Below are 27,401 nucleotides of genomic sequence, written 5' to 3'. Positions count from 1 at the left end.
AGCCTTTCAAATCTCTTGTCATCAATCCTGGTCCCTGCCGGGCCATGGGAGGGGGAGCTGGGAGCTGGCAGCGGGCGCACGCCCCGCCAGGCTGGCACCACAGCTTGGGCTGCGCGACTCCCCACCCCGCCTCCTGCACCACCGGCACCTTTGCAGGCTGGCGGCAGCACCAGAGAGGTTCTGGGGCCAGATCCTGCTCGGGCTGGGGTGGCCGCGGCTGCTCCCTCCAGTGCCGCCGGCAGCGTGGCCCCATGCACCTCCTCTCCTCTCTCCACGGCCATGACGCATCGCTGGCTGCTCCCACGTGCCGGCGGAGATCGGGGCTGCCAGCGTGAGGAAGAGGACGGCAAGACGTCATGCCCTCCCTGGGGACATCACTGCTCGCCCAGCACCGCGCCGCGCCTGGAGCAGCTCTTGCCGTGCCACGGCGAGCGGGCTTTGACCCACGTGGGCAGCACAGGGACACGGCGCCAGCCCAAAATATTTATGGTAAAAGCGATGCTGGAAATGGCAAGTGCTGTGCTTGTCTGTAGCATTTAATCTTTCTCCTGACCTTATAAAAAAAATCTATTTGTGTTGAGATTTTAAATGCACTTCTTAAATCACCCACTACAGGCTTCACACCGTATTAATTTCTGCTCAAGCAAATGAGTTTGGTATTTGCTCTTTTCCAGTATCACCAACGCCAGAGCGCAGGGAGGATGCACGCCGCGTCCCCCCTACTCAGACCTGCAGCCTGTGCCCTCAGCCCACGCTCGCTCACCCCGTGCATGCCCCTGCGCGCACGCTCACCCCCATGCACGCTCACCCCCATGCACGCTCACCCCCGCGCCTGCCCCCATGTGCACATGCTCACCCCCGTGCACACTCCCCCCCCCCCCCCCCCCCCCACGCACAGCACGCACGAGCACCTTTGAAGGGATCCCGTCTCCACCAGCTCAGGGGAGAGCTCTGAGCAGGACGGCCACTGCTGCCACGTCCCAGGAGGAGGAGGAGGATGACTCAGCTGGGGATGAAGGCCAGGAGAGGCTGGCACGGGGCAGAAACACCCAGCCAGGCTCCAGGGAGGCGGCGGTGGGCTCGCCTGGGCACACGGCTCCCGCACACACCGGCCGCCCCCAGCACCCTCCGGCAGGTCCCTGCAGCCGCGCAGCCCCCCGAGGCGGCCGGCCCTTCCCGGGGGGCTGCAGGTGTGCCAGGGTGGCCGGGGCAGAGCAGTGCCGGGGACACGCGGCACCGCTGCAGCTGGAGCAGACGAGCTTTCAGACGAGCTTGCCGGCACAGCGCCATCGATTTGGAGGTGATTGCTGCCAGGGTGAGGCATGGTCAGCTCGCCTCATTATTGTGCAAATTGCTGGGAATGCAAATCTGGGTGCACCTGGGGAAAAATGTATTAACAATATTACTCCTGATTAAGGTCGCAGGGCACTTTCTGCTTGTTCAGTGAAGCCTGGGCTCCCTTTCCTCTTTTGAATCTAATGGTTGGTTTATTTTTATATCTGTGACTGTGGGGTTTTATCAGGCGCTTTCAAACTGTGCTCTTGCAGTCTCTTGACAAGATCCCGCCAGCAGCACCAGCTACCCTCTTTGGGGTGCGGGATCAGATGGTGGGAAATCACTGACGGCGGACACCAGCACCCCTCCCGGTGTGGGACGGCTCGTGGCTGCTCCAGCCCCAAAACCTACCTACCTGCCTTTCCCCATGCCGAAGCTTGAAACTCCCAAAGCGGGAGCACCACCGGCTGGGCACCACCAGCCCTCACATAGCATGGTACGGCCCGGCACGGCACAGCCCCAGGCTGCCATGGGCCCTGTCTTCTGGCAGGCAGGGACTGGCCATGGGGCAGGCGGGGAGAGCTCATGATCTGCTTAACACGTGTGAGCAGGGTGTCAAACCGGCACTGATTTATTGCCGAGGAAATGCTTAATTTAGGCAATGTATTTAAAGGAACTAATTAGAATTGTATTAATATTTATGGGCCTTATGGAGAAGCTGATAGTTGCTATTTGAGGGTATTAACTGTTATCTTATATTGGGCAGGACCGTGGTGTTTGGAGGCAACTTTAATTGTGGTGAAAGCAGTCGAGATCTCGCCAGAAGCCGGTGACAGAAGCCCGCCCGATGCTGCACATCTAAACCACGTTTGCAGTGCTAATGAATATCTGCTGGAATTAATAACCCTGCCCATGTGGTCCTCCCCCCTGAGCAGCCAAGCATCCCTCCGACAAGGGACAGGCGCAGCCGCCTGCTCAGGGCCACGCTGCGGGTGATGGGGAGCTGGGGCAGCCAGAGCCCTCCCCTCCTCCAGTGACATGGAGCAGCGGCACGGTCCCCACACCGGGCGTGATGCTCCCGGTCCCACTGCTGCCGGTGCTCCCATCCATCCAGCCTGGAGAAGGGGGCCCGGAGGGGCCCGGGGGCAGGTGGCCCCAGCAGCCCCCAGCTCATCCGTAACCAGCTCCCTGCCCGCACCCGACCTCTCACTATAGCAAAGTTCACATCAATTTTCCTTCCCCTCATTTGTCTGTAAACCATGAAGAAAAATCACCGCCGTCTGCCCGCATCAGGCCGCCGCGGTGATGTATGGCTGTAATAAAAACCCCATTTTGGGAGGCCGCCTTCCCCGTGCCGCCAGCCGGCGCGCCATGCATGGCCGTGCCGCCGGCCGGGCTGCGCCGCGTGGCACAGGGCCGGGGCTGCCGCCTGCCGCAGGCAGCCGTCGCCATCCCAGCCCTGGCCCCCACCCCGTGCCTCCATCTCGGTCTCACCGCACCTGGCGGCCGGCGGTTATGGATAGGAGCTATTAGAGCTGGTATGGAGCAGCCGCCTCTGTGCCGCGTTCAGGCAGCCGGTGCCGTTAACTCCCAAGAGCCGGATCGTGGGGGACAGCCTGACAAGGGGCTGAGGGGGGGGCCTGGGCACCCTCCTTGCCCCGAGCCGGGGGACAGCCCTGGGGCCACACGCTGCAGCCCTGCCTGAGCTCCCCGTGCAGCAGCCGCAGCCCCCACCAACTCCGGGGACAGGGTGCTGGGGACAGGGTGCTGGGGTGGGCTGCTGGTAATAGGGTGTCACCCCCCCCCCGCCTGCCTCACACAGGGACTTTCATCCCGGCAGCCGGCAGCAGCCGCGGCGCCGGCTCGGGGCTGAGCGGGAGCAGGTGTGGAGGGAGCTGAATAATAAATTGGCACTTTCAGGAGGTTTTCATCTTTTCTGTTTCAAGTTCCTCTCTGTCTCTGCCTGCAGAGCTCGCCAGCGGCCACAGCCAGCAGCACGTGGGGAGGGAGCGTGCACGGCACCGTCCGGCTGCTGCTGGTTTGACACAAAAACCTGCTCCCCCTGAGCAAACGCCACCTTCGAGGCACTCGGGTCCCCCAGCCTCAGCTCCCCAGACCTGTCCCTGGGGGACCGGGGGCACTGAGGCACTGCCAGAGCAGCTGGGCATCACCCACCAGTTTGGCACCAGCTCCCCGGTGATGCCTGGAGTGATGCCCGGAGCAAGGGCTATCCTGCGGCCGCTCCGTGATTCATCGCCCCCGTGCCCGGCAGATGCCACTCTGTGCCCTTGCTCAGCCTTCCCGGGAACATCCCCAGCACCTGCAGGCAGCGCACTCATGCACAGCCCACTCCCCTCTCTGGGCTCTCATTAATTAGCAAATTAATAAGATGATATCAGTGCTGACAGGAGATGTTTCTGGGGAAGACCTGCAGGTCCCCGGCGTGCAGGCAGGGGTGCCAGGCAGGGACAGTGCCACCCCCATGGGAGCCGCTTCTGCACCTGCCCCAGCCGCACCCTGCGCCCGCTGCCCACGCCGAGACCAGGACCAGCTCCGGACGGCAGCGGGAACGTGGAAGCTCCCGGGAGAGGCACCGGGCTCAGCTGGCGCTGCGGGATGGCACCGAGCAGGGAAGGACACAAACCCTCAGCCCCAGCCTGGAGTCCAGCTGGCAGCAGGAGCGGAGGCTGGCACTGGAGCGGGCACCCGCACCCCGTCCCACCCCCGGCACAGCAGCGTGACCTGCATCCCCCGGCCATGCTCTCCCCAAGGACAGAGCTGGGAGTGAGCGGACGCGGGTGCTCGGCCAGGGCAGTGCCGGGGGCTGTGCCCACAGGACCCCCATGGACCAGGGAAGGGGCCGTATCCAGGAGGGATGTTTCACACCAAGGTCGGTGCTGCCCGGCTCCGTGCAGCTGCATGAAGTGCTGGGGCCACCGCACCAGCTGCCTGCTGGGGGAGGCTGGGCTGAAAGCCTGGCGAGAGGGGCTGGCTGGGGCCACTGGCCACCATGAGCAAGCCTGCGCCCCGCATGCCAGGCACGGGGTCCCCAGGCTTTGCCAGGGTCTGGGCTCGCAGCTCCAGCACAGGTGGACGTGGCTGGGAAGGAAAGCGGGAAGGCGCTGGGGAGCACGTGGAGGTGCGGGTCAGGCAAGACAGTGGAGGCTGTGCTGCTGCAAGCCAGGCGTCCTGGCAGCTTTATTGCATGGGGCAGAGCGCAGCAGCCAGCAGCGCCGCAGACCCCGGCCCCCCGCGCTGCCAGTCCTGCAGGGGGTCCAGGCCCCGCTGCCACCTCCTCCTCAGGGTCACTCCTTGGCTTTCCCTGGGGGACAAAAGGGGACAGTGAGGATGGGGGTGCAGGCAGGGCAGGGGGAGGCAGCGGGGTGCTGGGGAGGAGAGCTGGCCCCGGACCAGCTGCTCCACTCACCCCCAGTGCATTCACCCCCCCCAGCTTCTGCCCCCCAGACCCGGGCATGGGCTGCCCCCCCGGCCCGCACCCCCAGGGATGTGGCACAGCCGGGAGCAGCTCTCGTGGTTCCGGTGTTGCATGGAGACACAACTGCCGTGCCAGGGAAGCCGAGCAGCTGCGGTGGCTGTTCAACCACCAACAGCCCCAACCGCCTGTGGCTCCACTCGGAAACGAGTGTCACAACCGGGCAAGTGCCCACACAGTGCCGCCCCCCCTGCCCCCCCCCCCGTTGGGGCCACCACGGCTCCACCAGCGCCTACTCTCCCAAGCACACACCCTGTGCCAAATGCCTTCGGCAGGGATGTGGGAAGGCAAATTGCAAGAGCAGGCTTTTCCCCCTGCCCATGCAGGCTGAGTGCCTCAGTGGTCAGGTTTCCTACTTTGATAATCAGGCTGCAAAATTATGATTACTAACACCGTTGCCTGGTTCTGACCAAAGATGACGCCACCTCCCAGGACGGAGCTCTGAGCTGGTTGAAATCACCCAGCATAAACACCCGGAGGCCACCATGCCGTGTGCTGGGGCCAAGGGACGCCGTGTGCTGGAGCGATGTGGGATGCTGCTGCTCTCCCTGCTGCAGGGAGGCTGCTCTCACTCCATGGGGAGGCCAGCAGACCCTCTGGGTCCAGCTGCCCGGCTGCAGGCAGCTCAGCTTTGTGCTCCCACCCCCTGCCCAGCCCTCACCTCTGCCGGGGCAGGGGCAGCCCAGTCTGGCCCAGTCCAGCCCCTCCTCTCACCCAGTTGCTGGCAGACCTGCTGGCACTCCTCCATCGTCCTGAAGTTGTTGGGGTTCCCCCCACAGCCGCTGTAGATGAATGGCTGGCAGGTCCCCGTGGCAGGGTTGTAGGCGTAGTGACGGAAGTGTCCCCTGCACGGGCCAGGCACGGGCGGGAGGTGACAGATGTTACCCGAGGACACGGGGCCGTTGGAGGCAGCAGGACCCAGCCGGTGGTCCCAACCAGCGGGCAGGAGCGGGAGCCCGGTACCTCTGACCGGAGGCAGGCAGCCGCGGCCGCAGCCTGTGAAGCAGCACTTCTCATGGCGAGGACAGTCGGTGTCATCGCTGCAGGAGCTGTTGCAGGGGGCGAAGGTCTGCAGCACCCTTCTCTTGGGGCAGACGCCCGGTTTGGCTGCAGGTGGGAAAGGAGACCGGCTCACACGTGGGGTCTGTCCTAGCCGCGGCCCCTCTCCCACCGAGCCCCCCGGCCGCCCTTACCTGGTACCGGCTGCGTGCAGTGGATGTGGCAGCCCATGTTGCAGCACTTCTCCGTGCCTCGGCACTTGCTGTCACTGCCGCACTCCACCAGGCAGATGGTCACCAGGTTAGGGTCCAGCCGCGGACAGAAGCCCCTCTTGGCTGGGGGTGATCAGCAGGGTCAGAGCCCCGCTGGCCCCTGCCCGTTCCCACCGCCCGGCCCACCCCCAGGGTGCCCACCCCCAGGTCCCGCGGGCAGGGAGCAACGGGCACCCCTGTCCCCCTACACCAGAGGGGCTGAGAGCGGGGGGGATCGGGTGCAGGGGCCACCCACGCCGGCCCTTGCGGGTGATGCACCCCACGGGCAGTGGCTGTGCTCGGAAGACCCCAGCCCCGGTGCATTCCCGGGACGGGGCAGGGGGCTGGCAGGGCTGCAGGCCCCGCTCCCCGAGGTGGCTGCAGTCCGTGTCGTGTCCCCCCCCCCGCCCCACCTTGAAGGACAGAGCACGGGCTCGTTCAGGGCAGCTGGGGGGGGGTGGCAGGGACCCCCTCACCTCCGGCGGGGAGCCGGCACTCCCGTCCGCAGCCGGTGCTGCAGCAGCGCTCGCTGCCCGGGCAGTCCTCGTCCGAGGAGCAGAACCTGTCGCAGGGCTGCGGGGGGATCCTGCTGGGCGGGGGGCACTCGCCGCGCTTCCCTACGAGGGTGGGCAGGGGGTTAGGGTGCGAAGGCGGGCCCCCCACCCTGGGCAGGACACCCCCCACCCCCGCCGGCGGGGCCGTCCAGCTCCTCGGGACCTGCCGGCGGGTGAGGCGGCCCCGGGGGGGGGACACACCGCTCCCGTGGGGGGGTCCAGCCCTGCCGCTCGGGTGCGGGCTCTGCGGCAGGCGGGGACCGCGGGGCCGGGCGGGAGGTTCCCGGCGGGACGTGCCAGCTCGGAGCCCTTGCTCCCCCCCCCGCCCCGGCCCCGCCAGCGGACCCCCACCGGGAGGGCGAGGGGACACCGGGGACACCGGGGCGTTGGCGGGGAGCGGGGCCGAGCTCAGAGCGCACCCCGGGCCGGGGCTCACCTGGGAGGAGAAGCCCCGAGGCCGGCCGGCAGTTGCCGAGGGGGCCCGGGGGGGGCCAGCAGCAGCAGCAGCAGGAGCAGCCCCGGCATCGTGGCGCTGCCCCCCGAGCCGCCCGCGGCCGCTTTTAAGTACAGCCCGGGAGCCCCGGCCCCGGCCCGGGCCGGCGCAGAGCCCCGCGGCCGGTCCCCGCCTCCGGGGACGGGGACTGGGACGGGGACGGCGCTGCCGGAGCCCGGCGGAGCCCGGCCCCGCTCCCCGGCCCGGCCCGCTCCCACGGAGCAACAGCCTCCTCTGCCGGCCGCCGCCCGGGATGCCGCGCCGGGATCGGGCCCCCGGAGCTGCCGGGCACCGCGGGCGGGGGGCACGGGGGGAGAGCGCAGCCCCAGCCCCGGCACCTGCGCGGCACAGCAGGGAGGGGGCTGCAGGCGGGGAAGGGGGGGCTGCAGGCGGGGGGGCAGCAGGGAGGGAGGGGGCTGCAGGCAGGGAGGGGGCTGCAGGCAGGGAGGGGGCAGCGGGCAGGGAAGGGGGGCTGCAGGCAGGGAAGGGGGGCAGCAGGCCGGGAGGGGGCTGCAGGAAGGGAGGGGGCCGCACAGGCCGGGGGGGACTGTTCCCCATGGCTGGGGCACGGTGGCAGGAGGACATGCCAAGCTTCACACCACCGTGTGCCAGCAGGACCGGAACACGCCGTCACTGACGGCACGCGGCTACGGGCCGTAACGCGCGACGGGCACGCGGTAGCCTGGGGAGGAAGGGCGCGGGGCCGAAGCCCCACAGAGTGAGGAGCCGCCAGCGCCAGCTGAAGGACAAGGTGCTGCTCCAGAGAGACTGGTGACTTCCACATCACCACCATGGCACTGCGGCATGTGCCACATCGGGGCAAACGTGTCACTTAGAGGGACCCCGTGGGCATAAACCGGGGACAAGACTGCTTTCACAGCCCCCGGGTTTCTTGCTGATGTTTCCCTTTGTTTCAGACCCCGAGTTTCTGTAGCAACAAGTGCATTTGGCCACTTGGAGCAGAGATGATGCAAACAGGAATTTCCAAGCAGGGAAATACGACCGTTGAGCTGTAAAACCGTTTATGAGACTGCAGAGGTCACGTCAGCCTCAGCACAAAGATGCCTGCTTCCAGCCGCGATGGCCTTGCGACAAAGCCCCAGGCAGGAAGCGTCCCTGGCGTCCCCCCCCGCACACCGGGACCCTGGCTGAGGCCTTTCTCCCCGTCTCCAGCACCAGCAGAGGATGAGCCCCTTCCACCAGCTCCTCAAAAACCCAAGTCCTGCCCCTCTCTGCCCACGGGCTGCCCCCCGTGCCTTGCTGCAGCCCTGCCAGCCCCCCACCCTGCACCCAGAAAGCCAGGCTGCCTCTGCCCAACCTGCCGGCAGCACCGGCTTGTGCCCTTTGCCATTCAGCAGGGCACAGCGAGCTGTGCCGGCGTGGCTGCAGTTCAGCAGTGAGAGGTGCCATGGTGCAGACCCCCCGGCAGGGATGCGTGCAGCCTGGCCATGCCCTCGCACTGGGTGGGATGGGGAGCAAAGGTCCTGCTTGGTGGAGTCTCAAGGTGTGGCAGCGGCAGCACCGCAGGGTCCCCATGGGCACGGAGCGATCCTCACCCTCGGCACGGTCACCCTTCGCACGCTTGGCTGCGCCGAGCTCTCTGTGACCTCCCTGCACTGTTAACCTTGGGCTTCCCCACCCCATCCAGGGCCGCCTCCCGCCGGTCCCGGTGCGTGGCGAGGTGAAACGCAGCCCCGGTGCTGACCCCGCCAGAGCACCCATCTGCCGGGACACGTCTGGAGCCAGCCGACGTGACAGCACCCAGCCGCCCGCTTGTCCCCGCAGAGGAATGGTGCTCGGTGCGCGGCGTGGGACAGCGGGTGCGCCCAGCCTGGCACGTCACACAGGCTTCCCACACTCTGCTTCCCCCCGAGGCCACGCTCGCCTGCAGGGACCCGGCCGGCTGTCACCTGCGGCTCCGTGGGCAAGCACAGCATGATGCGGGTGCCAGGCTGGGACCAGGGCAGGCAGGCACCCGGTCTCCGGGTTGGGCATGGCCGGGGACAGGCCCCCAGATGCTCTGTCCCAGAACGCCCCCGTGCCATGCTGCCAGGACAGCCACCACCCTCTGGGCCACTCTGGATGTGCCAGCCTTCTCCCTGTCCTGTCCTTCCCAAGCCAGAGAGCTCCAGCCCCTTCCTCTGGGCTCCCCGTGGCCGTGGGGGGTGGCCCCAGCCAGTGGCCGCATCTCCCCTTTCCCCGGGGAGGGTGCTGTTGGGTGCTGACGTCCCCACCCTGGCTGCAGCCTGGCTTCTGGGGCTGAGACGGGGCCGTGGTAAATGATTTCTCAGGCAATAACACATCGTTGGGGCTGTCGCTGCCTCGGGCACAACTGTGAAACGCAGCAAGAGTTTTGGCACCCAAAGGTTATGTGCGCGGTGGCCCCTCCCCAGCCCCACATGGATATAAACCCCCGTCAACCTGCGCTGGCCATCTGGCACCCGTGGGGAGCACCATGAAGACTGCCAGCATTTTGCTCGTGGGCATCCTCGCCCTGTGTGCCCAGCTGCAACCAGCCACCGCGGCTGCCGGGGGCAAGGGTGAGTGCTCGGGGGGGCACAGGGCGGCCGCATCCCACCGGCTCTCAGGGTGTTGCGGGACTGGCTTGGGCCGGGGGTCCTGCATGGGGTGAGCAGGTAAGACCAATCACACCAGCACAGAGCCAGGTGCTTCCCTGTCTCCAGGGCACTCCACGCACCACCACCAAGCCGTGAGGCTCCGGCTTTGCAGCGAGGAGAGGGGCTGCCAAGGTCTGCGCCATGCGGGCAGCGCAGGCAGGCAGGGGGGGCTTGGTGGCAGCAGCAGGACGCAGCAGTGTGGCAGGAGCCCTCCTGCCCGCGGGGTGCACCGGCCTTTGGCTGCCAGCCGGGTGCACGGCTGAGCCCCAAAGGGGTCAGATAATTCCCTGTGCGTCAGCCCGTGGACACAGCGCGGGGACCCTGAGCTGCCGACTGGCAGGGCCCGACATCTCCCAGAGGAACGGGTGTCCCTCTTTATCACGGTCCCCTGCTTTCCCCACTCAGGGCCAGCAGCGGGAAGCCAGCTAGCCGCCCAGGGGCACCTCGCCTGGCCCAGCAACGCTCCCCTTTTAATCATTGACTGCCCTCCCTCAGCAGGCAGGGAGACGTGACTCCGGCACCTTCCCTGCTGCCATGAAGGAGCCGCAGTCACCCGCGGGGCTTGGGTGCAGCCAGCGTGACTGGGCTCAGCAGTGGTGGGCACTGCCACCCAGGAATGCTGCAGGGAAGAGCCTTTGGGATCGGGATCGGGGCTGCTGATCCCGCATCCTCAGCCAGGATCCTCCCCTAGGATGTGCCTTGGCATGGGGAGGACTGCCCGTGGCCGTGCCGGCAGACCCTCGTGCTGCCCACGGCCATCCTCGGCCTCTGTCAAGGAAGCGCCTGGCAGAGCCAGGGTGGGGACAGCAGCATCCCGAATACCACGCAGTGGGGATGGGAGCCAAAGCATTTCTGTCTTCCGGAAAGCGATGCTGACTGAGTGGGCCGGAGCCGCTGGCCCTGCCGCCAGCACGTTCAGTCCCTCTCCAGCTGCTCTGGCTGGCTGGGGTCAGCTCCAGCTGGATCGGCCGCTCGGCAGCCAGCCGGGCACGCTGGGGCCAAGGCACAACCTTGAGCAAGCCCGCTGGCACCCACGTTGCTCCCTGCAGTTATCGCCTTCCTCCACGATTTCCCCCTCATCTCCTGCCACGAGCCCGTTTCTGGGCTCCCATCTGCTCCCGTCCAGCTGCTCCGGTGTAGCCCGGCTGCTGGCATCCACACTCACAGCCTTCCAGCTCCAGCTGCTCACCGCCAGCACCAAGGGACATCCCACACACTGGGGCAGAGCAATTACAGGGTCAGACCAGGGCAATAACCCTCAAAGGCAAGCACCGCCGGCAGCACCGGCATGGAAGCAGCAGCTCAGTCATGGTGGGACACCGAGGTGGCCCCTGCCCTGGCAGCAGGGACGGTGCCGCTGGGTGGGCAGCGTCGGACTGGCAGCAGTGCTGCTGCTCCAGGAAAGCTGCTGCTGGGTCTGGGTGGGCTCTGGGTGCGCAGCACAGGCAGGGACGGTGCGGGTTCCTCACCTCCATCCTGGAGGGCAGCGCTCACACCGCCCAGCCAACACTCACTCTTGCAGTGGCCACGTTACCACCCCATCCCACCCTGGCTGGCGGAGCACAGTGCCCCAGCCCTAGCACAAGGGCTACCAGGCTGCAACACCTTTATTCAGTGCCGCCTTTATTCAGTGAGTCCCAGCGTCAGCCTCAGGCTAGAAACACCAGCCCAGCCCAGTTCCCCAAGGCGCTGTCCCCACACGGGCAGAGCGGGAGCATCCCAGCCAGCCTGAGCATCACCAGGTCCTGGCAGCCTCCCTGGCACCCAGCCACCGAGCACCCCAGCCCAGAGGGTGCAGAGGCAAGGACTGCCCTGCTGCTCTCCCCACTGCCCCAGGCCTTTCCCCTGTCCCCACGCGTCAGCTCCCGCTGCCCATGGCGGTGAAGCACAGAGTGGCGGCTGGGCTGTCCGCGCCGGCTCCTGTTCCTGCATAAACACCCGCGGCAGGGAGGGGACTGCAGGCAAAGGCAAACAGTTACTGATTTACTGCCACTCCGCTCCGTGCCGCATTGTTGACTGTGGGGTTAAATTACCTGGAGACGGACATCGGCAGAGCGGACACCGGCTCGTGACTCAGGGCAGGGACCGCGTCCCCAGCCCCACACATCCCTGGCCCACGCGGGGCTGCGGGATGCTCCAGCCCAGAGCTGGGGCTGCCTCTGGAGCCTCTGCCAGTGATGAGGGCACATCACCGGAGATGGGATAGGTCTCACCCTCCTCCCCGTGCAGGAGAGGCTCAGCCTGTGACCGTACCCAGGATGGGGCCCAGGGAGCCAGGATGCTCTGAGATTGCCTCCCAGCAGAGGGGTCCAGCCCGTACCCCCCAGCCAGGCAGCACCGGCACTGCACGGAGGGACCCGCGTTGTGATGGCAGCCAAACAACCCAAGGCGTTGAGCCGAAACCAGGAGCCACGCCAAAGGGGCCGGGGTCCTTGGGGCCCCCCGGTGTAGTGCTGAGCTACTGCCCTTCCATCAGCAGCCCTGGAGGAATTAAAGCCACCACTGGTAGCCCCTGCGGAGGAGATGGGAACTGGCAGAGTGGCAAACACTGATGAGAGCGGGACAGCCACGCCGGGTGATCTGGGCTGCTTGGCTAGCTGGGCCTATCCAAACAAACTCCGGCTCAACGCTGCCAGGCGCCGCGAAGCATCCTGGCCCGCCGGAGGGCTGCGCATGTGCCATGGGAGGGGTATCCCGGACAGCCGCCAGGCCGAGGGGGTCTGGGGTCCTATGGCCACCGGCCCTGCCGTGCCCCGGAGAACAAGGCGTGCAGCCAGAGCGCGCCGGTGGCTCGCACCCCACCAGCCACTTGCCCAACCGGTGTTGCCGGACAGTCCGGGCTGCATCCCTGGGGCTGTTGGAGTCTGCAAGGATGGCGGGGGCCATGGGACAAGGCTGCGGCTGGGCAGAAGGAGCTCCTGTGGCGTGGGGGAACCCCGGGGCGGGCGCATGCCCAGAGGCGCAGGCAGCCTGGAGGGCCCTTCAGTCGAGGAGCGAAAGCTGGAGGAGAACAAGTGGCCGAAGCAGGAGCCGGGCGAGCGGCAGCAGCAGCCGAGCCGCAGCCCCCGTCTGTGCCGCCGGCTCGTCCCGGCCTCTGGGCATCAGCTGCCCCGGCCGGGGGCTCCGCTCCAGCTCGTGACCACGGTGGCGGGGACGGATCGCACCATGTCCCTGGCGCACCCGCGCCCGCCATGCTCCCCGCCGGCGGTACCCCGGCTGCGTCCCCGCGGCCTCCGGTGGCCGAGCCCCACACGGGGCCACGACCGACCCGCGCCCCGGCCGGCTCGGCGGCTGGGGCCGGACGGGGTGCAGCGTGCGGCACACGGGGGCCGCGGCTGGCGGCGGTTGGCTGCCGTTCCTGCCAGGCAAGTTTTCGGCGTGGCCGCCCGGTCTCCTCGAGGCTCCCCCTTCCTGGTCGGCAGCCAGCAGCGGCAGATACCTGATACTCGGGTTGTGCAAGCGCGAAGGGGGAGCCTGGCCCTGCCCGGCCCTTGGGAACCACCCGGAAGGCCGAGCCCTGCCGCCCGCCGGCCCCACCTGGAGAGGAGCTTAAAGGCCGGCCGGGCAGCCCCGCAGGCGCAGCGCCGGCTCCCGCACCATGCCCAAGGCCCGCAGCGTGCTCGTCCTGGCGGGGCTCCTGGCTCTCTGGGCAGAGCCGCCTCCAGCATCCGCCCAGAATGTCACCAGTGAGTATGAGCGCACGGCTCGGCTCGGCACGGCTCGGCACGGCACGCCCCGGGCAACCAGCCGGCATCGTTCCCAGCCCAGGGGTCTGCTGGGGCGGGGGTCGCGGCCGAGAGCCAGCCGGCGGCCGGGCTCAGCAGCCATCCCTCGACCCAGCCCTGGGGCTGGCGGCAGCATCTCCCGCCTCGGGATAGCGGCCCTCGCCCCGCCGTGGGTCCGGCAGACCCGGCGCCCACCCACGCCCTCCACCTTTGCCTTGCAGCAAAAGCCGGCGTGTGCCCGGACCCGGCGACGGAAGCGGTGAACTGCACGGTGGGGTGCCAGTCCGATGGCGACTGCGAGAGCACCCTCAAGTGCTGCCCGGCAGTCTGCGGCAAGGCCTGCCAGAAGCCCGACGGTAACGCTCCCTCTTGCTCCCGGCCCCTGATGCCCGGAGCCGGCCCCGCTGCCGCGAGCCGACAGCCCGTCCCAGCCGGTGGCAACGGTGCTCCGGGACGCGGTAGCGGCCGTGGGCCTGGGCGCCCTTTGCGCGTCTGGCTGCAGCGCGGTTATCGGGGGCTGCGCGGGGATCCCGGCAGGGTCGGGGTGTGCTCCCGCAGGGCTCTGCTCACCCCTTCCTCCCTCCAGCGACACGGGGGTTGAGCAGACGCCCTCCGAACGATGCCGGGGCCGGTGCAGAGGGCGGGGGCCCGTGCCGGTCCTCCTCGCAGCCCTCGCTGCCCGCTCAGCCTCGTGGGCGGCCGCCAGCCCGGGACGTGGGCACTGTCCTGCCTCCCGACCCCGTGCCTGGGAAGAGTCTGCCAATGGCGTCGTCCCCGGCCCCGCCACTGGATGTGGCCCCACAGCCACCCGGCTGAGTACGCTCACTGCGCCAGTCCTGCCGGAGAGCAGTCCCGCTAGACGGGCGCGGGAATTGGGATCTCCAGCTGCAAACACGTGGATGTGAACCGGGGGCACTGGTACCTCCATGGCTGCCTGCAAGGATAGGGCTGGCCTGGCTGTGCCGCAGTGGAGGACAGCGTGGTACAGAGCTGGGAGCCCAGTACCGGTGGCAGGCAGCGGCATGCAGCGGGACAGCAGGGCAGGGGCCCCATGCAGCCGAGGCACAGGCTGTCTGAGGGGCACATACCTCCCGCCGGGGCCCAGGCTGAGCCCAGGCACCATGGGCGCACGGCCGGGACTGTCCACGGCGGCTGTGGGGAAAAGCGGGTACAAGACCGCCGTCAGGGCCGCGTGCTGCGGCTGCGTGTCCTGTGCCGGCCACGCACCCCTGAGCGGGAAGCTGAGCACAGGGACCGTGGAGGACCACCACGCCACGTGGCCTCCCTGACGTGTTCCCATCAGGTCAAACTGGCAGGAGCGCCAACAGGCAGAGCCGTGGGGTGGGGAAGCCACTGGCCGGCACGGGGGTCCATCCTCCGCGGCAGCCAGGGGCCAGGGCCATGCCCGCAGCTCCGGGAGCTGCAGAGTTGGCCCTGCCCTCGTGCCAGGGCCAGCAGGTCTCAGGCCGTGTCCCTTTGTCTTTGCAGAGAAGCCTGGCACCTGCCCACCCGTCAGTCCGGGGATTCCCATGCTGGGCGTCTGCACAAACCAGTGCAAGACGGACTCCAACTGCTCTGGGAGCCAGAAGTGCTGCAGGAACGGCTGCGGCAAGGTCTCCTGCGTGACACCCCTCCACTGAGGTCAGCTGGGCACCCGCCAACCCCAGGGATCCCACAGGACCCGCGGCACGGCACTCGCACGCCCGTCCCGCTCACGGCCCTCTCCTCCCTTTGCAGGCACAGCCGTCTCTTGCCAGCCTGGCCGCAGGGAAGCTGCTGCCCGACACGAGTCCCGCATGCCCAAGCACCGGCCCCCGCGCCATCCCCGCCGGCCCGGCCGCGGTCCCGGCTCAGAGCCTTCAGCCTCAGCTTCCTCCCCGGGGTCCCCTGCTCGGGGCGCGCCGCAGCCCCCTGCACTCTCACCAATAAAGCAGCTTCTCCCTGCCATGCCCGTGGCCGCCTCTCTGTCCGAACGCGTTCCCGGCTGGGAAGCCGCTCTGCCTGCTCCCGGCCGCATCCTGCCCACCACAGCTGCTGCTGGGCGCCGATGCTGGTGCCGAGGCCGCCTAGAAGGGCTCCACATGACAAGCGCCAGCGCCGACTGGCTGCACCGTGTCTCCAAGGGTCCCCAGCCTGTGCCCCTGCCCAGGGCTGCCCCACGGCCCCATGGCCCAGGCTGTCCCACAGCCCCATGGCTTGGGCTGCCCTGTGGCCCCACAGCCCCACGGCCCCACAGCCCGGGCTGCCCGGGCATGCTGGCTCCTCCGCCTTTGCGCAGCCACGCTCAGAGCGGGGCCATCGAGGTGCAGCCATGTCCACGTCCCATTGGAGCGGAGCTGCTCTCTGCTCTGCAATGGCCGGGGGACAGGGAAGCTGCCAGTGTGTGCCATTACACGAGCATCACCCAAACCCTCTCCTGCCCCACACGATCCTGGCCCGGCAGTGGCACGTCACCCGTGGCAGAAGCCTGAAGGAGCCGTGGGCAGTGAAGCCCACAGACCCCTGCCCCCTCCCTCCCCTGCCTGCTCAGAGCTGGGCCCCCCCCACTCCTGCTCCTGCCTCGCTCTCCCTGGCACCTCCTGCTCCTCGCAGGGCTCCTGGCACCCTGGCCCTCCTGCGTCCACCCTGCTCCTGCTCCCAGTCCCCAAAACCAGAGCAAGCAGGCCCACCTGCCTTCGAGGGCCTGGCACCCCCAGAGCCCCCGCCTTTGGCAGGGGACAGTACACAGCCCCGTGCCTGGTGCCGGTTCCCCCTCTCCCTGCGGTGTGGGCGCAAGCTGGTGCACCCCAGCTCAGCACCACGGCTCCCCGCAGCAGCTCTCCCCGCTCCGCCTGTTCTGGGAGGCAACCAGCGATGCTCCCCAGGCAGGACCGGGTGGACATTGAAGACCGGGGACAGGACACCGCTCCTCTGTGTCCCATCCCTGCTCGCCAGTGGGGAGCGCAGGCTCTGGGGCTCTGGGAGCGCTGCCCGTCCCCCCGTCCCGGCTGCTCGCGGGTCACCGGTGACCTGGAAAGGCCGTGCTGTGGAGGATGCGTCAGCCACGGGCCGCGAGCCCAGCGCTGCCCCGGGAGTCTCCCCCGAGCTGGATTGTTCGCGCGCAGCGCTCCCACGGTCCCGACACAGTGCTGCCGTGGGAAGGAGCAGCTCGGTTCGGCCGGCCCCCACCCCAGCAGGGTTTAAATCCCAGCCAGCGGGCCCAGCAGCACGGCTCCCCGACAGCAGCACGATGCCAGGCGAGCGCGCCCTTCTCCTGGCACTCCTGGCACTGTTGGCGGAGCTGCCGCCCACCCTGGCCCAGCAGCACCGTCCTGGGTACCGGAGCACTGCCCCCGCGGTCACCCCAGCACCGCGCCGGGCCCCGCGGAGACGCTGGCCCCCCGCCATCCTGCCCGTCCCCGGCAAAGCAGGCGAGTGCCCGGCGGGGGGGAGCGGAGCCCCACGCCCCCCCAGGCTGTACTGCCTCTCCGACCACGGCTGCCCCGGTGCCGAGAAGTGCTGCCAGAGCGGGCAGGTCAGGACCTGCCTCCTCCCCACCACAGGTACCGCCGGGTCCCCCCGAGAGATACCAGTGCCGGGACCGGGCGATGGGTGGGATGCGCGCGGGGGGCCGGTGCCTGCGTCGGGTGCCTTTGGTGTGAACCCCACTCCCTGGGCACGTGGCCGCACGGAGCATCTCCCTCTGCAGAGAGCCCCGGCTACTGCCCCCGCGCCGGCAGTGCCAGCGCGGCGAGGTGTGGGATGAGCTGCCACAACGACACCGCGTGCAGCCCCGGGGAGAAGTGCTGCACCCGCGGCTGCTGCGCCCGCTGCGTGCACGCCGAGCCAGGTAAGGCGGCCTGCGTGTCCCCACGCTGGGCTGAGGATGCCAGGGGACAGCCCCCCCGGGTCCACAGCCCCCCATCGCTCCGTGGGAAAGCCACGGGCGCTGTGGGGCCAGGCGGGCTGCACGCCGAGCCCCAAGGCTCCCCTCTTCTCCAGCCAAACCCGGCCTCTGCCCGCGGAAGCGCGCCCAGAGGAGCACCGCTGCCTGCCCCAACCGCTGTGCCGATGACCGGGACTGCCCCGGGGACCGCAAGTGCTGCTTCTCCGGCTGCGGGCTGGCCTGTGCCCCCCCCGGACACAGGTACAGCCCCGCCATCCCTCCTTCTGGGGCTGGGTGCCCGCAGGTTCCGCTCCCCCGGGGGCTGGGGCTCGCCAGACCCGCATCCCCCCTCCCAAGCGTGTGCTCCCCCATCACTGCCCACGGCTGCCCCATGGCCGCCCTGCGGCCACCCCACGGCCAGCCCGCAGCCGCACTGGTGGTAGCACGGCTCTTCCTCCCCTGCGAAGCCCGGCGTGTGCCCTGCCGTGCTGCCGGAGAAGCCCCAGCGGCCATGCCTGGCCGAGTGTGCAGCCGGTGGCAGCCGTCCAGGCCCCGGGCAGCGTGTGCCGCCGGCTGCGGCTCCCAGTGCCGCACACCCACCCCGGGCACAGCCCTGGCCCTCGTGAGCCCCTGGGCAGGAGCAGGCCCTCGGGGCGCTGCGGGAAGGGATCCCTGCGCCCAGCTCCTCCGTGACGGGTGGGTGATGGCCCCGGGCAGGCACGGGGCTGCACCCCATCCTGCACCCCCCTCCAGTATCCCCTTCCTGACACCCCCCTCCTGCAACCCATTGGGGCTGGGTGCTGGCGAGGACTGCAGCCAGGGTTGTCCCTCACTGCTCCAGCTGTCATCCCATATTGACCTGTGACTGGTCTCACTGGGTCAGACTGGTGTGGGTGTGAGGTGAGCGGCTGAGGGCAGCATGGGGCTCTGGGAGGGAGGATGGGGGACAGGGTGGGGACAGGGTGGGGGGCAGGATGAGGGTAAGACGGGGGCAGGATGGAGGCGGAGGCTGTGCCAGGAGCGAGGCTGGGGGAAGCAGGATCCCGGCACAGCAGTGGTCCCCTTTGTCACCAGGGTCCCGCCGTGCCGCAGCCAAGCCCGGCGCGTGCCCCGTGGTGCTGCGGGGCTCCCTGGGACCCTGCCTGGAGCTCTGTGACACCGACGGCGATTGCCCCGGCGCCGCCAAGTGCTGCACCACCGGCTGCGGCCACGTCTGCAAACCGCCCACCGAGGGTAAAGCCACCGGCGCCCTGTGGGGCTGAGACCCCCCGCGTCCCCTCCCTGCCCTGTCCCAGGCTGAGCCCTCCAGGCCAGGGCCGGCACCCCTTTGGCTGTACCCACCCTCCCTCGGGGCTGCCCCTTTCCCGCGACCCTCCGAGAGGGCAATGGGAGTACGGACACCCAGCTGCTGTCCCCATGGGGCAGGAGCTGGGCGAGGGGCTCACCCCCTGCAGGCAGGGCAGCTCCCCTACCCCGGAGGGGTGCCCTGCCCACAGGAGGTGAGACCCTCACCCCTCCTTCTCTCGGCGTGTGCCAGCGCGGCCCGGGCTCTGTCCCCCCGTGGCTGACGGTGACCGGGCGGCCGAGTGCCTCCTCCTGTGCCTGCAGGACAAGGAATGCCCCCCCGGCCAGAAGTGCTGCCTGCGGGGCTGCGGCCGGGCGTGCGTCCCCCCGCTGCGGGGTAAGCCCCCTCCCCAGCCTGCCACCTCCTGGGTCCCAGCAGCCTGGGGCACTGCGCAGGTCTCGCCCCTGCAGCAGGTCCAGCCTGGAGGGGACTGAGGGGTGCCCGGGGTGGGGGCATGCCAGGGCCCCCATCCCTCAGGGCGGGAGCACCCATCCTGCACTGACCACCTCATCTGTCTCTTCCAGGCACAGCCTAGCCCCAGCCGGGAAGGGTTACACCAGGAGCTGCTGTTTTGGGGCCACTCCTCACCCCGCTGCCATCGCACCCCTGTGGGTGAGCAAAGAGGTGCTGCTGCCAGCAGTGCCTGCCACCCCCGTGCCCGTCCCTGCGCCGGACCCTCTGCACCGCTGGCAAGATGGCACCGGCATTGCTCTGATGGGCCCTGGCCAGGTCCCCGACGCCCCCAGCCCCTCCCAGCCATGCCACCAAGGGCTGCGCACCCCCCGCACCGCCCCACGCCAGGCCAAGGCTGAACCCCTGTCAGCTCCATCTCCTTCACAGCACTGAAACAGAATAAACCGGCACATGGCCGCTTTCTGGTCTGGATCGCCATCCCTGTGCTCTGCTGCAGGTTCCCGGGAAGCACAGGCAGCCCTGGGCTGCGCACAGGCAGGGGAGGTGCAGGCAGGCACCCAGCAGCTGCCCCTGCAGGCTGGCGCTGCCCTGGGGCAGGGAGAGGTTCCCTTTTCCATGCGGGTGCCCTCCAGCCCCGTGGTGACCGTCCCACCAGGTGCGGGGGCCGCTCCGACGTCCCCTCAGCAGTCAGGGACTGGAGTGCAGAAACCAGTTCCCTCGGATTCCTTGCGCCGAGGAAGGGCTCATTTGCATCCCAAAGTGTGAAAACCTGGTTGGAAAAGCAGTCACGGGTCGGGGTAGATGAAGCACTGGGACAGGGAAGGGGGCAGGGAGCAGCACCCATGTGCCAGGGGACCACGGCAGGACCTGCTCACTCCCCGGTCCCAGCCCAGCCCCATCACCGTGCTGGGACACCGAGCTGGCCCAGGACACCTCTCCCACCGCGTGGTGCCGGACCCTGAGCAGCCCCGTGCACGGAGACTATGCCTGGCTAAGCCAAGCCATGGCTGCGGGGAGACACCGTGGTGGCAGAGCCGGCAGAGCCCCTTTGGCTGCTCCCGCTGCAGCACCGGGACCAAGCCATGGGGTCTGTCCGCGGCCCCCACCCCAGGGAGGCGAGGGGCAAGCGGGGCTGGAGGGAAACCCGGGAAGGGGGTCGCAGCCGGCTGCGGCGGGGACGGGGCTGTGCGCTGCAGGGGACAGCAGCTGCCTGACCCCAGCTGCCCTCCCCGGCCCCGTGGGTTGCCCTGACCCGAAAGTGCGGCTTGGCCAGAGATAAGCGGGATGGCTGGCGGGGCACCAGCGGGTTCTGGGAACTGCCCCTCCTCCTGCCCCTCCTGCCTGTGGCATGGCCAGCATGCCACGGCTGGCAGCCCCGGCTTCAGCTGCCTGGGCACCGCCGCCGGAGACTTTAAACCTGGCCCCGGCTCAGCTTCGGACACGCGTGACATCCCCGGCAGCACCATGAGGCCGGGGGTTTTCCTCCTCCTTGGGCTCCTCATCCTCAGGGCAGAGCCGGGCACTGCACCGGAGGAGAAAGGTGGTGAGTACCAGCAAGCAAAGCCGGCAGCTGCCAGGCACAGGTATCCTGGGGCCAGCTCCTTGCACCCCGGCCCCCCTGCCACGTCCCCTCTGTCCCTGCCTGGCACATGCTGGTGGGCACCATGTCCTCGCCAGCTGCAGTGCCTGCGCCGCAGCCCCGCTGCCTCGGGGACCCCGCTCCCACCCTGGGCTGCATGGGCATGTGTGCATACCCTGCATCCCCATCTGCATCCCCTGCACCCTGCGTGCACAGCAGCTGTCAGCACCCAGGGGTGCGGCAGGGACCCTCCCGGCCTCGCTGGGCAGCCCCACACCGACGCTGGCAGACCTGGATTTGGCACATCTGTGCCCGCGGACCCCAGCGCCTGGCCCGGCGCTGAGGAGGGGTCTCTGGGCAGAGCGGTGGCTGCATGGCGAAGGCGGGAGCAAGGAGGGTGCTGGCAGGGGCTGGGCAGGGGGACGGGGCTGCACGGACCCCCGCACCTGCGTCCCTGCAGTGTCCGGGCTCTGCTCCTCACACCTCCCATCCCTTCCCCACCCTTCCATGCAGCCCCCGGCCACAGGGACCGACCCAAACCCTGGCGGAGGGGCCCCGGGCTGTGGGTGCCGCTTCCTGGGCACAGACCCCCAGTGCCGGGCCCCCCCTGCCGTGGGGGCGATGCCGGGGGCGGTTGTGCCCAGGTGCAGTACTGCTCTGCCGGCCCCAAGACAACGTCCGGGTTCCTTCTTTGTTTTAACCAAACAGCTGCTGTTTGGACTGAAACCTCCCGGCAGCGTCTCTGTTTGCAGCCCAAACAGCGCAGCCCTGCCCGGAGCCGGCAAGGGGTGTTTGCAGAAACTGCTGCTCCCGCGGAATCTCCCGGCTTGTGGGCAGGAGTCAGGCACAGGTGCCAGCTGGAGCTCGCCCACGCCTGTGCCAAAGGCAGGGCTGTCCCGATTTTCCCAGTGTGGCCGAGATGAGCACAGGGTGCCAGGAGGAGGAGGAGGAGGAAGAAGAGGAGGAGGAGGCGGCAGCAGCGAGGAGCATGCCACTTGCAGTGAGGATGTACAGGGCAGCAGGATGCTCAGGGATGGATCCTGACCACCAGCCGGTGCTGGCTCAGTGCTGGCTTCTCCCTGGCAGGGCCAGCAACGCTCCTTGTGGCACTCGCTGCCTTGTGAGGGCACACACAGCCCCGTGCCGTACCACGCTGTGCCGTGCAGGTCTCAGTGTGGGGGTACGGCAGCCCCGGGGCCGTGTCGCAGGGGAGTCTCCAGCCCTGCTCCAACCAGTCCCTCTCCTGCCATGGCAGCAGGGCTGCCTGCACCCCAGGCTCTGCCTGGCAGCCCCGGCATTGCCATCAGCCAGGCACTGCCGTGCCAGTGCGTGTAAGCCAGGGCCCCGAGAGGCTGAGCTCCTGCCAAGGTCTTGCCCCCCCAGGCTGCAATCCCCGCTTCAGTCCCCTGTCCCCTGTGGGGGGGGACCCCCACATCCTGCTCCCTGGGGACAGAAGACGAGGAGCTCTGCTGCCTGGTGCTGCCCTGATGCCACCGTCCCATCGCAGGGGAGCCCCAGAAGCCGGGGAGGTGCCCGCGGGACTTCATGCGCTGCCTGCGCCTGGAGCCCCCCCTCTGCGCCAACGACTCCAGCTGCCCTGGCTGGCACAAGTGCTGCCCCCGGGAGTGCCGGCTCCGCTGCACCCTCCCGGCAGAAGGTACAGCACCGTGGCATGGCCACCAGCACCACCTCTGTCCCGGGGCAGCCGGCACCCTTCTCCTCCATCCCTGTCCCCATCCTTGCGCTGTCTCCATCGCCATGGAGCAGCTCTTCGTGCGCTGCTGGCAGCCTCCTGCCCACGGCTCCCAAGGCTGGCATGGGGCATGTGGAGGGGTCCGGGACGGGGCACATGGCAGGGTCCAGCCGGGGTCAGACAGAGAGGTTTGGCAGGGGCAGGTTTCCCGGCGCTGCCCCGGGACACCACTGGTGCAGCCTCACCTCTCAGCCCCACGCCACTCGGCATTGCAGAGAAACCCGGCGCCTGCCCGGCGGCAGCCCCCGAGGGGCTCTTTTACCCCTGCTCCTTCCCCTGCCTGGAGGACAAGGACTGCCTGGGAGCGCAGAAGTGCTGCCCACTGGGCTGTGGTCCTGCCTGCTTGGAGCCGGTGCAGGGTAAGGCCTCCGCGGGGGCCGGCTGGGAGTGCAGCAGCAGGAGAGCCCCAGCTCACCGCGGCACGGCCGCGGGGCCCCTCCGTGCTGTAGACATTTGCCACCTCCCCGCCACCATGGGCTCCTGGGGCGGCCACACGCCGCTTCCCCTACACCGGCGGCTCCTGGCAGCTGCCAGGGAAACCCAACGCTGGGACGCGACTGCTGGGCGCCGGGAGTGTGTGGACCGCGGTGAGGGACCCAGGAGCCCCGGGGCAGGCAGGGCAGCTGGCTGGGGATGCTGAAGCCTCGCACCCGCTCTGCTCCGCCAGACCGACCCAAACCCGGGAAATGCCCCACGGCACAGCCGGGGACGGCAGGGCTGTGCTGGGAGCAGTGCCGAGGCGACAGCGACTGCCCCGACGCGCAGAAATGCTGCAACAGCAGCTGTGGCAGCCGGTGCCTGCCGGCAGCCCCAGCCGGTGAGACGGGACAGGACGGGCAGCGTGGGCAGGGCCGTGGCTCAGGGACCAGGGGTGATGCCAGCCCATCAGAGGATGCCAGCCCTGCCCCAGCCACCCCGCAGCCGCACCACCAGCGGAGGTGCCGCCAGGACCAGGACTGTCCCCCGCCCCAGGTGTGCTGTCACCAACGGTGCAGCCGGGAGTGCCACGCACACAGCCAAGGTGAGGTGGGTGGGAGCCACCCCGGAGCTTCGACAGCTCTGCCCACCCCTGGTACCCACGGCTGTGCCTCCGAGCAGTGCCGGGAGCCAAGGGGACGGGGACCCCGGTGAAGCAGAAGGGAAGGGCTGTGGGGACCTGCACCCCGGCTGCCTCCGGGTTCCCAGTGCTGAGCTGCCCCGCACCGCAGTTGGGACCCCTCGGCACGTGCAGGGCTGACGCTGCCCCAGCCCCACTGCTGCCTGCGTTGCAGAGCGGCACCAGGGGAAGAGCTGCCGTGGAGACGGGAACTGCCCGCGCCCGGAGACATGCTGCCAGCACCGGTGCAGCCCTGAGTGCCGCACCGAGGCAGCAGGTGAGTGCCCCGGCTGGGGCAGGAGCCACGCGGTGCCACGCTGCCTCCTCAGCTGCTGTCCCAGTGAGGGCCAGGGCAGGAGAGTGTGGAGCGGGGCTGGGTGGGCGCCCAGGACTGATGGCGGGGACGGATGCGTCCCGGTTCCCGTTGGCATCCCCAGCCCTACATGCAGCCACAAGCCATCTGCCTCACAGGGGCCCCCACGGCCACGCCAGCCTGGCAGGAGGGGATGAGGTGCCGGAATGACGGAGACTGCGGCAGCGGGGAGACGTGCTGCGGCGGCCGGTGCGCGGGGTTGTGCAGCGCCGAGCACCAAGGTGGGACATAGGGGCTGGCTGAATATGGCGAACAACGGGGGCAAGGGCGGCTCCTCTCCGCAGCCCCCATGCCCCGCGGCAGAGGGGTCTGGTGCCAGCCTCATGGTTCCTGCGGGAGGAGATGCCGCAGCATTGCCACAGGGCAGAGCCGTGCTGTGGTGCCTGGTGCGCCCGGGGCCGTGGTACCTGCGGTGCTGAGGGGGCTGCGGTGCCAAGGGGGCTTGCGTGCCCCACGGGGGCATCGGGGCTGCGGTGTGGGTCCGTGCAGCCATCCTGGGGCACTGCAGCCACCCCGCACCATGCCCTGCAGGGAAGGCTGGCTTCTGCCCAGCCCGTGCCGGGCTGTTCCCCAGTTACGACTGCAGAGCCTGGTGCTGGCACGACGCCGAGTGCCCTGGCGAGGAGAAGTGCTGCCTGCACGGCTGCGACTATGCCTGCATGCCCCCGTCCCGAGGTGCGAGCCGCTCGGCCCCACGCCGGGCAGGGTAGGGGCAAGGAAGCAGCGGGCAGGGGTCCCCCCCCCCAGCTCTGGGGGGCTGCGGGTTTGGGTGAGGGACACCCACCGTCGCCCCCCAGCCCCGCTGCCCCTTGCCCCCCAGAGAAACCAGGCATCTGCCCCCTGGCCGAGGAGGCACCGACCGCCACGGCCCCATGCGGCACTGCCTGCACTGGGGACTGGCAGTGCCCGGGGGCCGAGAAGTGCTGCAGCAGCAGATGTGGCCACGTGTGCTCGGCCCCCGAACGAGGTGAGGAGACAGTCACCGGAACAGCGGTGCCGCACGACACCGGGCACGCTGGCAAACCTCCCGCGGGGCGGGTTGTGGGATGGTGCTGCTGCAGGGCAGGCGCTCGGAACCCCTGGGCTGCAGCCATCAGGGTGCCCCGAGGCTCTGGGAAGGTGGGTGCCCGCAGCCCCTGCTGCCCCTTCCTGCCCCTCTCAGACAAACCCGGCGAGTGCCCGAAGGTGAAGCCGCGGCAGACGCTGGAGCCATGCGCGGAGAAGGACTCCTGTGCCTACGACAGGGACTGTCCCCGGCAGGAGAAGTGCTGCTTCTCCGGCTGCGCCATGCGCTGCACCCGCCCTGCCCGAGGTGAGCGCGGGCAACCCGGCCACCGGCACAGGGCAGTGGCACACGAGCGGGGCTGGGACCCCACGTCCTCGCCCGGGTCCCCTTCTCCCACAGAGCACCCCGGGGAGTGCCCCCGGGCAGAGCCGTGCTGGGACCCCCGGCGCAGGCGCGGGAGCCAGTGCCTGGATGACAGCGTCTGCCGGCGAGACGAGAAGTGCTGCGACACCGGCTGCGGCTGGGAGTGCCTGGCTGTGCCCAGAGGTAGCGGGAGCAGCCAGTTTAGGGGGAGGTGACCGCCAGCCCCCCGAGGGTGGCCGGGTGACAACGGGTCACTGTGCCCCTGCAGAGAGCCAGGACAGGGCCGGCGGCCAGTGCATGGAGGAGTGCGAGGCCGACTCGCAGTGTCCCCAGGGACAGAGGTGCACCAGCACCGGCTGCGGCCACGTCTGCATGGACATCCCTGGAGGTGAGAGCCAGCCAGGCTCCCCGGGAGACATGCGGGGCCACCCCGAGGTGCCCCACGGTGCGGTGCCCTCAGCCGGGTGCCCCCCAGCCGGGTGCTTGCCTTGCAGGCAGAGTGGGAGTGTGCCCCATCCCCAGGGAGGCAGGGACGTGCCTGGACCTGTGCAGCTTCGACGAGGAGTGTCCCTGGGGCCACAAGTGCTGCAGCAACGGCTGCGGCCACGTCTGCACGCCAGCCTCTCTGCAAGGTCAGCCCCTTGTACTGAGGAATGCGTCCCCCCACCTGGCTGAGCCCAGCGGGGACAGAGCCTGGGGTCCCCTTGGCACCGACCCTGCAGGGGCATCCTGGCCCTCCCTCCCCAGCGAGGACCCTGCACCATGACCGCGCTGGAGCCCCGTGCTGGGAGCTGTTGAGGCGGCTATGCTCACACATCCCGCACCCTCCCCGCTCCAGGGACACAATCTATCCCTGTCCTTCTTTCTATGCCTCCTCCTCTTTCTGTGCAAGTGATGAGCACACACAGCCTCCGCTCAGAGCCGCCACGTCACTGTCCTCTCCTGCCTGCAGAGCGCGATGCCGCGGTTGTGCCGCAGCACGGTGCCGAGCAGTGCAGAGAGGAGTGTGAGGCCGACTCGCAGTGTCCTTGGGGACAGAGGTGCACCCACACTGGCTGTGGCCGCATCTGCATGGACAGCCCCAGAGGTGAGATGTGGCTCGGCCAGCCAGGATCCAGACATTGCCCCAGGAGCCATGGGTGCCCCGCAGCCGGGTGCCCCACGGCAGGGTGCTTGCCTTGCAGGCAGAGAGGCAGCGTGCCCCATCCCCAGGGGCCGTGGGACGTGCCTGGACCTGTGCAGCCTCGACGAGGAGTGTCCCTGGGGCCACAAGTGCTGCAGCAACGGCTGCGGCCACGTCTGCACACGGGTGCCTGGTGGTAAGGGGGCCCAGGGCCGCCGAGCCACAGCTGGCACCGGGGCTGGCACCAGGGCACGCGGGGTGCCAGCTAGACCTGTGTGAAGGGCACAGCCCTCAGCACGGTCCCAGCTTGGCATCACCGCAGGGCCGGTTCCTGCTGCTGCCCCATTGCTCTGCTGCCAGCAGAGATGCACTTTCGGGATGAGGGGACCCAAAGGGACACGGAGCAGGATGAAGCTCTCACCAGAGCTGGCCGTGCTCAGCTGCAACCATGGCTGCCGGTCCCTCTCCCCCCGCAGCCTCAGGGCTCCCTAAAAGCACGTCCTCCTTTTTAGATGCTCCGTGACAGGAGAGCAGCTCCTCTGCAGCAGGAAGACGCCTTCGTTAGGGAACACGGGATGGCCGCAGGCCCCAGCTGGCCTGTCCCCTCCCCACCACCTCCAGCAATAAAGCGTGTGCGTGGCCGCCTCCAGCTGCCTCCGAGTCTCGGCAGCGCTGGGCTGGCCCCACCGGGCCCTGGGATGGCCCCTCATGCTCCTGGAGCAGCCCCAGCATCGTATAGGGCTCGCCGGGGAAGGGATGGTCCCGCCAGGGCTGGGGCCAGGGGACTCAGCCCATGCCGGGTTCGGTGCCACGGGGCCGGCGAAGCGATGCAGACACAGACCCGGGTCTGGGGCAGGCTGCGGGATGGGCACCACCCCGGGCATCCGTCAAGGCAGGGGCCGTTCCTCCTCTGTTATGTCGCTTTAGCTCCCGGCCAGGTCACATCGGCAGCTTGAGGGCAGAGCTGGGGCTGGGACCCCATGCAGAGGCAGCAGGAGCTGCAAGGCGGTGGCCGGGGCGAGACCTGGGGCTGCCACGCGGTGCGGCTGAATGCACCCGTCGCCCAGTCCCAGCAA

General features: G+C 69.2%; 5 protein-coding genes across 8 annotated transcripts; 4 read left to right on the top strand and 1 right to left on the bottom strand.

The window, feature by feature from the left end:
* Positions 1-1,002: 1,002 nt before the first annotated feature.
* LOC115338790 (papilin-like) lies at positions 1,003-7,132 on the bottom strand (the record flags this gene model as incomplete). The annotated part of the gene is made up of 7 exons (XM_041122115.1): positions 1,003-1,307; positions 4,218-4,374; positions 4,433-4,597; positions 5,430-5,875; positions 5,962-6,102; positions 6,495-6,635; positions 7,009-7,132. Coding segments are annotated over 7 exons (1,479 nt in total), but the record flags the coding sequence as incomplete, so codon positions are not given.
* A 6,031-nt stretch (positions 7,133-13,163) lies between these two features.
* On the top strand, positions 13,164-15,348 carry LOC115339197 (WAP four-disulfide core domain protein 2-like). Its single transcript, XM_030008818.1, has 4 exons — positions 13,164-13,369; positions 13,630-13,764; positions 14,897-15,049; positions 15,146-15,348. Exons 1-3 carry the CDS (start codon positions 13,282-13,284, stop codon positions 15,046-15,048), a joined length of 375 nt encoding a protein of 124 aa, XP_029864678.1. The 5' UTR covers positions 13,164-13,281; the 3' UTR covers position 15,049; positions 15,146-15,348.
* Positions 15,349-16,536: 1,188 nt separating this feature from the next.
* On the top strand, positions 16,537-19,475 carry LOC115339555 (WAP four-disulfide core domain protein 3-like). Of its 4 annotated transcripts, none has more exons than XM_030009714.1 (5): positions 16,537-16,950; positions 17,097-17,237; positions 17,390-17,534; positions 18,348-18,506; positions 18,811-18,921. In XM_030009714.1, exons 1-4 carry the CDS (start codon positions 16,638-16,640, stop codon positions 18,427-18,429), a joined length of 681 nt encoding a protein of 226 aa, XP_029865574.1. In that variant the 5' UTR covers positions 16,537-16,637; the 3' UTR covers positions 18,430-18,506; positions 18,811-18,921. The 4 variants fall into 4 exon arrangements, with proteins under 4 accessions (XP_029865574.1, XP_029865576.1, XP_029865575.1 ...); XM_030009715.1 differs by lacking the exon at positions 16,537-16,950 and adding an exon at positions 19,143-19,475 and having other exon boundaries at positions 17,122-17,237; positions 18,882-18,954; XM_041122604.1 differs by lacking the exon at positions 16,537-16,950 and adding an exon at positions 19,143-19,260 and having other exon boundaries at positions 17,122-17,237; positions 18,811-18,954.
* Positions 19,476-20,436: 961 nt separating this feature from the next.
* On the top strand, positions 20,437-24,065 carry LOC115338789 (WAP four-disulfide core domain protein 3-like). The gene is made up of 7 exons (XM_030007632.1): positions 20,437-20,575; positions 22,119-22,268; positions 22,580-22,723; positions 23,032-23,181; positions 23,254-23,385; positions 23,636-23,737; positions 23,932-24,065. The coding sequence occupies exons 1-7, from the start codon at positions 20,497-20,499 to the stop codon at positions 24,063-24,065; spliced, it is 891 nt and encodes a 296-aa protein (XP_029863492.1). The 5' UTR covers positions 20,437-20,496.
* Positions 24,066-24,078: 13 nt separating this feature from the next.
* On the top strand, positions 24,079-27,281 carry LOC115338788 (WAP four-disulfide core domain protein 3-like). The gene is made up of 9 exons (XM_030007631.1): positions 24,079-24,145; positions 24,365-24,508; positions 24,654-24,800; positions 24,996-25,145; positions 25,239-25,385; positions 25,471-25,590; positions 26,155-26,289; positions 26,387-26,521; positions 27,253-27,281. The coding sequence occupies exons 1-9, from the start codon at positions 24,079-24,081 to the stop codon at positions 27,279-27,281; spliced, it is 1,074 nt and encodes a 357-aa protein (XP_029863491.1).
* The last annotated feature ends 120 nt before the right edge of the window (positions 27,282-27,401 follow it).

The sequence above is a fragment of the Aquila chrysaetos genome, chromosome 3 (assembly GCF_900496995.4).
Source record: "Aquila chrysaetos chrysaetos chromosome 3, bAquChr1.4, whole genome shotgun sequence".
In the NCBI taxonomy this organism is placed as follows: domain Eukaryota; kingdom Metazoa; phylum Chordata; class Aves; order Accipitriformes; family Accipitridae; genus Aquila; species Aquila chrysaetos.
This window is presented reverse-complemented; position numbering and strand designations above follow the sequence as displayed.